This window comes from Perca flavescens, chromosome 13, assembly GCF_004354835.1.
Source record: "Perca flavescens isolate YP-PL-M2 chromosome 13, PFLA_1.0, whole genome shotgun sequence".
In the NCBI taxonomy this organism is placed as follows: domain Eukaryota; kingdom Metazoa; phylum Chordata; class Actinopteri; order Perciformes; family Percidae; genus Perca; species Perca flavescens.
The window spans coordinates 2,569,459-2,579,406 of NC_041343.1; the positions used below are offsets into that span (position 1 = coordinate 2,569,459).

The window sequence follows — 9,948 nt, forward strand, 5'->3', positions numbered from 1 at the left end:
CGATTGGTTGTCGCGTCCTGTCAATCGAGACGGAACCAGCAAACCAACGACCAGCCTTTGCGTTGCTAAGGTAAGTTAAACAGCTACGTCATGCTCACTACATTCCGCCCTAAAGTCAGGCGATTCTGCCTTCAAAATAAATTTCGGAGCGTGCCCCTTTGGGAAAATAAAACGTTTATGCTGACTATTGGAGTTTTCAGATGAGCCAAAAGCATGCAACTATCATGCAATGAAAGGATAAGAAATGCCGCCAACGCAACAATGAAGTGGATCAAAACATCGTGACTAATATGGTTCCATGTTGATGTTTTAAACGCCGTAATTAACAGGATGGCCTGGCTGTGTGAATTACTTTTTTATGTTTAGAACATCACATTCTTATTGCATTGACTGGCAATTCAATCACTTCAATAATTTGTCGCTTCATTACATATTATACCCATAAATGTAAAAATGTAGACAGCCTGTTAGTTAAATCTGCAATTCTGTTATATAAAGCTATTCAAGTTATCGTTATCGAGTGTATTATTGTGAAAGTAATAAACGGAAGTCTCGTTTCTCTTTGTGGCTAGCTTGTTCCTGGCAGTGGAAACTGTTGGTGATGCTGTCAGTTGTTCATATGGCTAGCGCAACTGTAACATTACAGAATAAAGAGATAAAAGAGATGTGGCAGCTCGAGGACAGTGCTGTTTTTTTATCAGGGGAAATGTCCGGCGAATGCACAGTCACCATTTTACTGAATATGAAAATACATGGAATCATTTGAGAGCCATGCGTTTTCTCCCACAGTTGGCAGGCAGGTATTTTCCTACAGCCAGGCGTCGCACTGGGAAAGCATTTCATTTGGCACCGCAGCTGGCTGGTGATTTAGCATGAATGCTAGCTAACTAATGAACAGCATGCATGCTTGTTTATCCGTAGAAGCAACGTTTACCGGCAGCGTTAGAGTTTATTTAAATGTTATGAATTGTCGTTATCTTCTTCATTGGGGGTACGCGCATGTCCCTCCATAAGTCAAAACCTCCAGACATAAACTCTGAAGTGACTGTTACATGTTAGCTGACATTTCCTAAATTCTTAAAAGAAAACGCGGGGACAAGTGACGAGTGTCGAGTTTTTTAAACTCGACATTCATTTGTCATCGAAGTGTGGTGGACCCTCCTCTCCTGAGTTTTGTCTTGTAGGCAGGTATAAGAAACTTCAGGTATGCACTTTCAGGCAGGATAAACGATGTGGAGCAGCTCTTCAGACAGGACCGACCCAGGACTGTCGCACTACACCGGCTGTGTGTCACTGTGGACGGAGCTGAGAGTGTTAACCCAGGCCAGCCTTCAGACCTGACAGCTCCTCGTCACCATGGGACACTAATGCGTGTTTCAACTGTATGGTACGGCTCGACTCTGCTCGACTCAAATCAGCTTTTCTACACACTCTTCATGTGACTGTGAGGACTTCGCTGCTTGTGTCTCTAGTTCTGTATTGTATCCCATCTGTCTGCGAGAGGATGTTTGGACCAGCAGTGAATGGTCTGCCAGCTCCTCAGCCAAAGGATGTTCTTTTGAAGTGGGCCCAGACAGAAGGAATGTACAACCTCAGGTGCAGAATGTGTTAAAACCAAGGGTTCCCCTGCGTTCTCACACCAAGGACCTTTTAATTACTGTACGTATACAGTAGAGTTGATGAGACATTGCTACAGGGGACCGTATCTGTTCTTTTTGTGGATTACTACTGGGACTGTCATCTGAGACAGAGACATATGTGATCACATTATTTCATTGTGCTAAAATTGTGGAACTAACCTTAACTCATTTGGCAAAGACCCCCTGGATACTCCCTCAGGGCCTCCCTGGTGGTCCCTGGACTCCACGTTTAGAGCCTCTGGTTTAAGTTCTCTTCAGAGTGCTGTAAAGGAGTTACGTTTATCAAAACCAATCTTGTTTTCTGCCATCCCATTAAAAAAGAGCAAAGAACTTTTTGACCATGCATTGAAGACTGAGCTGGGAGCCTTAGAGAGTCAAGTTTACACGGAGTCAGCCATGCCTATCAGAAAAAAAGGTGAGTTAATCTATGTGCCACAGGTAATGAGAGCTTCTGCTCCTCCAGCTTTCAGACCCTGTAAATACCAAATGTGAACGTTATGGATGCTGTCACATCGCCAACATTGCATTTGTCCACAGTTCATAGTAACAGTCTAAAGTCAAGATTGGTTGTTCAACCTTTTGGTTTCCATTATACAAACGACATAGACTATATAGCCAAAGGTATGCAGACACTCTCCACATACGTTTGTCCTTGTCCCTTTCCTCGTTAAACATGACAATGCACAACAATTGTGGGAGGAGGTGTAACAGTGATTGCGAGCCATATCTTATCACCCAACATTAGTGTTGTGGAATGGGATCAAATCTCTGTAGCCAGGTTCCAAAACATGGTGGAAAGCCCAAAACCACAAGAGTGGAGGCTGTTAAAGCAGCATATTCATGCCCATGGTTTTGGAATGACATGTCCGGGTGTCTACATTCTTTTGACCACATTCTGGCATCTTCTATCCTTTTCTGATTAAATGTGAGCTGGGGCTGCAGCTGCTGTAGAGGGGGATAAACCCACCTAAACTCAGTTTACTCATCTCTATATTTACAGCCTCTGGACTGATGTACTTTTTGTGGCCTAAATTTATCATACTAAATATTATCAAATGAATATATATATTATATCGATATCGTGATATGAGACTAGATATTGTCTTAGATTTTGGATATCGTAATATCGTGATATGGCATAAGTGTTGTCTTTTCCTGGTTTTAAAGGCTGCATTACAGTAAAGTGATGTCATTTTATGAACTTACCAAACTGTTCTAGCTGTTCTATTATTTGCCATTGCCCACTTAGTCATTATATCCATATTACTGATAATTATTCATCAAAAATCTCATTGTGTAAATATTTTGTGAAAGCACCAATAGTCAACACTACAATATCGTTGCGGTATCGATATCGAGGTATTTGGTCCAAAATATCATGATATTTTGATTTTTACATGATACATGATATTTAGATTTTTTTTTCTCCATATATATATATATATCTATATCTCAATGTATTATATGAAGAAAACAAACCAAATATGCCCCCTCGTCTGCAGACACAGCTCGAGTCCTGGGGCTTTTGGAGGAGTACTGCACTAAACTGAGGGAGCCGGAGGAGCAGCAGCTCAAAACTGCCATTTTGAGAGTAATGGGGATTTTCAAAAGCAACCTGTTTGAAGCTCTTCTTGGTAAGTAAAACACAGCCAATCCTTCAAGCAACTGGTATTTTCTGTTAAGTTTATATTGTAGTGGTTTTCAGAAAAACTAAAGAATTTGAAAGCAGTGTCACATTTTTGAAGTACTAATACTGTGTGCTCTGTACTAGCTCACGGAACCTTACATTACATTTAATACTTGGTTTATTTTGAAAGATAACTTGTGACAATAAGTAAACAATAAGCAGATATATGTTTAAAATCACAGTGACTAAACAATGAAAACACGCAACTTTCAGATGCAGAGGATTACAGCATGACTGCAGTCTTCCTAATGTGTCCACAGTTTGATTAGCCCAGTCTTTACACCACACAGGTGTCTGGGTCCATGTGCAGACAGTCTGCTTCAGGGATGCTAGAAGGCAATCAGAGTTGGGGGTGCAGAAATAAACTCACTGCATTTAATAATTACTAACATCCTACTCAATGCAGCAATAATAGTTCTCATATTTATTTAATTGTCTTGTGTAATTTATGTATTAACAATAATGCAGCCCTTTCATAGAACATTTTATAACAGTAAAACAAAAAGCAAACTTGCACATTACATATACAGTAGGCTGATGTCAGAACAGCCGCAGCATCGTACAGAACGCTGCAGGCCACTACTTACGCCAAAACGGACTGTGATCTGGTTTCTCTCTCAGCCTCACCTTAGTTCTTACCATCTTCATTTTGTTGAACAGATTCAGCAGATTTTAACCTTAAATCTTTAATCTTCTGAGTTTTAACAGCAATTAGTGACTGTGATCAGATCAGAACTTACCTTGGAACTTTATTTGCTCTGTTGTGCAGTCTGCACTTGAGCGGGGGTGTTATACTACAGACCAATGGTTTACCAAACTTTTTTATTTTTGTTTTGCTGCCTTTTGTGGATACAAATATATTATTTAAAGTATTTTTGAATTGTGGTCACCACTTTGTAATAGGGGTTTCACAGAATAGTAGACTATTTAAATATTTGATTATCAAAACTACCTACTATTGATGCGGCGCATTATTGTCGAATATTCCTTCATCTATGGTTTTAACATGGTGCAGTAATGAAGTAGTGGCAATGTATCAGATATGCAGCTTGGGGTGGTGTGGGTAAACGAGTCATAGTTGTTCTTTGTGACTTAAGACACTGCAGTGCAAAGGCGGTAAAGCAGCGGACGCTAACCAGAAGTGCAAAATGAGGATTATAGATGAGGACTGTAGTGACAGCTAGTAAGTGTCTGTTTATCAGGGACATTATTCATTATGGTTTTTCAGTAGGCTACCTTCTGTATTTCCATTTGCACTGTTTATAGCCTATGTTCTGTTTAAACTTGCCATCTGAGAAAAATGTGTTAATCTGTGTCTTTATGACAGCTCATTGTGCTGTTAGCCACTATTGACTTTTTTCAATAAACGAATAGCATTCATAAACTGCATGAAATCTGTGGACATTCATGTGTATTGGCGAGATTGCATATATATATACGTTTACCGGCATTCCTTTCACAAACTTGTTATAGCATAACCATGCAGGTAACATTTTACTTGAAGGGTTGTGCATAAGATGGACATGACACTGTCATAACCATGACATTTTTAAATGTTCGTGACTGTTGTCATCAAGTGTCATTCGATCAATGACACTTTTAATGCTAAGTTAGCATTGTTTGAGATGTAGGTGTTATGACAACTTGACATTAACCTAGCTGTCATAAATATGTCATAGCAGGCCTTATTATCAAACTTAAAGAAACTATTTAGCTTTATTTGTTAACATTACATAAACTGTCATAACAGCCTCGGATACTGATGGAGGAGGCAATTTTTACAACAGGGAATACAGTACCGAGATGGTTTTCTTTCTTGGTTTGGCCCCTTGAACCCTGGGGCTGAGTCAGCTGTAGAGCTAACCGGGCTAACTAGCTAATGGCAGATAACTACGGTTAGTGGTTACTTTTGCAAAAATTAGCTTTAGCCTTAAGCTAACATTATCTGTCCAAAACTCCTTAATCACCTCTGTACTGTATTCACTGTCATCAAACTGGTCCTATAACTTTTATGACATATTTATGACATGTCCAAATGGTTACACTTTACTTAAGGTCAAGGAAAAATATTCATGACACAACTATAAAAGCATTTGACCGTGTAATCAAACATCATGACATCTTTATGACAAGTTAACGGTAAAATTTCTGCCACCATGCTATCAGAAATAGGGCAGACGCACAACAGGGTTTCCGCTATGTACACCGCGCACCACCGCTCCTTCAGCTGTTTATGAAAAGTTATAATGACACGACTCTGCAGAGCCGTCTGCTCTACTGAACTCAAGCAAACTGTCATCAGCTCTCTCTCCCCTTTAGGGTGAGCAACTGGAACAGTGACAGGACGTCATCACTCGTGAAGTCATGGCAACCAAATAAACAACAGGGCGAGTACTACTTGTCAATCAATCTTAGGCAAAGTGACAAACCATGACGAAAGCTGCAACATGAAATCCGCACTGACGCGGTCCCGTGAAATCTGACCGCTACAGTTTATTGGAAAATAGCATTGTGGACACTGAATTTGATGAATTTGCTATTTATCAGACCTCAGATGAGACAAGAGACAAGGCCTAACCAAAATAATTGTTTGGTTCCGGTTTCCAACCGACCCTGTCAATTTATGTGCAACCCAAATTTATTTTATGAGCTTGGAGGAGAAATGATACAAATTAAATAAAACATCGTTCTTGTGACTTAAGAATACCTCTGAAGTAACTTTTAAGACGTGCTTGAAGGTAGGTAGCACAGGAGAATTTCTGTTTACTGTTGCCAAGCAACCAGGAGTAGGATAGGCACGCCCAGTAGCGCCCACAAGCGAGTGCATGTCGCTCTCTTTTGTAGCTAATGTAACTGTGGGGTTACAGCGCTACTGCGCCGCCGGGGAGCTTCAACACGTTAAACAGGGCAGATGAAACTACTCATGAACTCATGAACTCATGTTGTTTAATGTCGTTCAAGTGGATGGCAACGTAGCAAGCAAACATGATCAAATGAAAGGTAAACCCCCTTTAGAGTGCTATAACGTTACAGCAAGTCTCTGTGGCTCAACGGAGGTGGCTAACAGCAGTGAAGCTATTGACAACTTCTCAACACAATTCATTTGGATACAAGCGTAGGATTATGGAAGACAGATGGGATTCTGAACAGCGATGCCCGTGCTGCACACACACACACACACACACACACACACACACACACACACACACACACACACACACACACACACACAGCAGAGCCGATGTGTGTGCGTTAATCACGCAGCACATGTAACTGATTGGAAACGATACAGATCATACATTATTTACTGCCGCTGGCGCAGATGAACTAACGCTACACTCGTTACTGTAAGTGGCCTACAATAAACCCTCCATGATTAAAAAGTCAATACTTATCAATACCCTATACCTACCTGTTCTATAGGCAGAAACATGTAGAAACCGATATTTCAGTCTGCTATGTCTGCGCTGCCACTCTTGTCCACCGCATTGTGTCTGCAAATAGCGACTTTTTACAAATGAGCTAAAATGAAAGATTTCAGTTTGTAGTCTAACTGTTTATCTTAGTTTGCAACGAATCTTGAATTTTGGACAAACTCTTGTAAACTTGGCTGCTGTCTAAACGAACCATCCTCTCCGCTGGAGCGGTAAACCTGTGGATGTATAAGACCAAAACAGATACATGTGGCTACTTAATATGCAAGTGAATGACGCCTCACCATGTTTTCAATTTACTAAGCAACAGCTGTACATGTAGTAACAGGTAGGCTATGTTATACAAAATCGACCCATGTCCTCAACTGACAACCAACCAGAACCAAACCAATTTTTTTTTTATGCCCAAGAAGCTAACGTTAGTGAACGCTGCGCTCCCTCTGCCCTCCTCTGACTCCCCACTGCAGGAGACGCTGTATTCCTCCGACACGCAGTATTAACGTTACTGTTTTAAAACCGGTTTCCAGGTTAGTGAGGGTGCATACCCATTTAACCACCATGAAAAACGTAGCTAGTAATATACACTCAGCATTTTGTTTTGTTGTTAACAAACCGCTAACATTAGCAGATAAGCCCGTTGACAGAACAAACCGCTTATGACCGTTTAATGTAATGTTAACACATAAAGCTAAATAGTTTCTTTAAGTTTGATAAATAGGCCTGCTACACTGTATGCCATATTTAAGACAGGTTATATTGTCTTGTTTAATGTCAAGGTGTCAACACAAACATCTAAAACAATTCTAATTTTGCATTAAAAGTGTAATAATATTTTCCCTGGTTCCATTTTCTTGAGCCAATTTCAAAATGCATTATCTGGGCTTTTTTGTCTGACATGTCTGCCAGTGGAATAAGAAGTACAGATATTATATTAGGCTATGTAATACAGGTAGTTTACCTAAAATACACGTATGAAATACTGGAGTATAAATAGAAACTACAAACTACAACATCAAAAAGAGAGACAACAAAAATATTCATTAATTTAACTGATTTTTTAAAAGTAAGTGCTGTAGTACAACTAGCAGGAGACAAGTTATAATGGAGGTAAATTTGGAGACAATACCTTATTTAATCATTCAATTAATAAATATTTTTGTTGTACCTCTTTTCGGTGTTGTAGTTTGTAGACGGTCCCTTAGCACTCGTCTTTCTGCCGTCTCACCGCCGGCTGCTCGTAGAGACCAAAGCCATCAGGCAAGTGTTATTTAAATAAACTCCTGGTGTACTTACAAACTTTCCAATGCCTCGTTTTATGAGTACAGAACCTATTTGTACTAGTGTAGAAGTTTGGTACCATTCCGGGCATTATTAGTGGGGTAATTTACGGGATACACCTTTGGATCCATTAGTGCCTGCACTAAGCCATTTGGCTGATAGCGCTAACTTGCCCAATGTTAGACCAAGAGAAAAAAGCTTTTGGGGGGTGTGTTTGGCTCGAGGTCATAGTGAAAAGGACCTTAGGGTGAAATTACTCCGAACCATCCCTTTAATTTGTCTCCTGTCACTGAGTGATGAGTTGGAGTCTGACTGACCACTCACCTAATAGCCACTTGACAATGCAGCAAACATTGCAGCTGGGACTGTGTAACCCAAGATGCAGACTGTGTCACTGTTTCAGTGAGGAAGTGTCTTTGTTCTCTGCTGGGCTGTGTGCTATGGTCAGGATGAGTATGACAGGAGCTGATGAAGGGGTAACATGCACCGGATAGTGGCTTTGGAGGGGGAAATTAGGTAGTTAAATACACTGGTTGACTTACTTGACATCATTTTATTCATATAATACTCTTCTATCAATCCAGGGCTCCCTGATGTTGCTCCCCTCCTGTTCCTCGCTCATTTGTGGTCATCAACTAGCGGGGCCTGCTTTGGTTTTTTGATTAATTGATCAACATTGATTTTTATTGGTGGTTCGCTGTGCATGCAGAGCCTGCATGTCACGGACTAGCAACAAACTGTGTATCCAAGAACCCTGAAATCGGTGTAAATTATGAAAGAAGAAAATAGAAGACATACTTTATTAATCACGCAAGGGGATATTACATGTTTACCTTATACGTGCACAAATGGAGAGATGTGAGAGTGAGGGGGCTGCCCATTAAAGGCACCCAAGCAGTTGGGGTTTCGGTGCCTTGCTCAAGGGCACCTTGGCCGTGCCCAGGAGGGGAACTGGCACCTCTCCAGCTACCAGTCCACACTCTGTATGTGATCCGTATGGGGACTTGTACCAGCAAACCAAGTCCCTATGGACTGAGCTACTGCCACCCCCAAAGATACATAAACGTGTTGTATCAGACACAGTGTCATGGAAAATGATAACTGTGCAAGTTTTCCTTTTGTATCAAGCAGCAAAAAAGTTGTAGCATTTCTATTGAATGTCCTGCGATTTTACTATTGCACATGAGCACATCGCTAAAACAATGCTAAAACTATATATATCGTGCAGCCCTACTAGTGAATAAACCCAAGTAATGATTACTCCATCCACCAAAGCCCATTGTGTAACCTGTGACAATCAACTAATGAGGGCCGTGTTGAACCTTGACTGTGACTTAATGACACCTGTACCTCCCTGCTTGCTAGCATCTCTGCATCCTCTCCTAAACTCTAATAGCTTAGTCAGAATCTGGCTGCTCAATGCTTTTAAAATAAATAACAGAAGTGCTGGTTCCCGTTTTGCTCTTAGCTTCTACTTCTACCTATTTCCTGCAACAACCAGGCTCTAGTTCTACCAGACTCCCTTCTTCTGGTATACCAGTGGTGAAATGATCGCCACTAGGGCTGTGATGATAACTGCATCACCGCAATACAATTTGCATTTGCTTTGGATTTCAACATGTTCTTGCTGGTGAAGTTACAGGAGTGCATATGTTAATAATCATTGTTTAGTTATTATCATATACTGTCTTCTATCCTATGTTTAAGGGATTTTGGTGAAAAAAACATATGGAGGATTTCTTTTATGTGTATTATTAACATTCAATTGAACATATAATACACAGTAGGGAATGGAAGGACCACAGACAGTAAAAATACTGAACAGTTCTTCCGGCCCTGAAAAATGAAGTTGCTTAAACCCTAGATTCTATCTAATTACCAGCAGGGGGCAACTCCACTGGTTGCAAAA

The 9,948-nt window shown here is 40.6% G+C and overlaps 1 protein-coding gene across 3 annotated transcripts in view; it reads left to right on the forward strand.

Annotated features, from left to right (window-relative positions):
* Positions 1–593: 593 nt before the first annotated feature.
* LOC114566355 (disks large homolog 1-like) overlaps positions 594–9,948 on the forward strand; it is a 152,708-nt gene continuing 143,353 nt past the window's right edge. For all 3 annotated transcript variants that reach the window (XM_028594739.1, XM_028594740.1, XM_028594741.1), the window contains exons 1-2: positions 594–2,055; positions 3,143–3,274. In XM_028594739.1, coding sequence (XP_028450540.1) covers positions 2,037–2,055; positions 3,143–3,274 — 151 coding nt within the window. In that variant the 5' untranslated portion in view covers positions 594–2,036. The remainder of the gene's footprint in view (positions 2,056–3,142; positions 3,275–9,948) is intronic.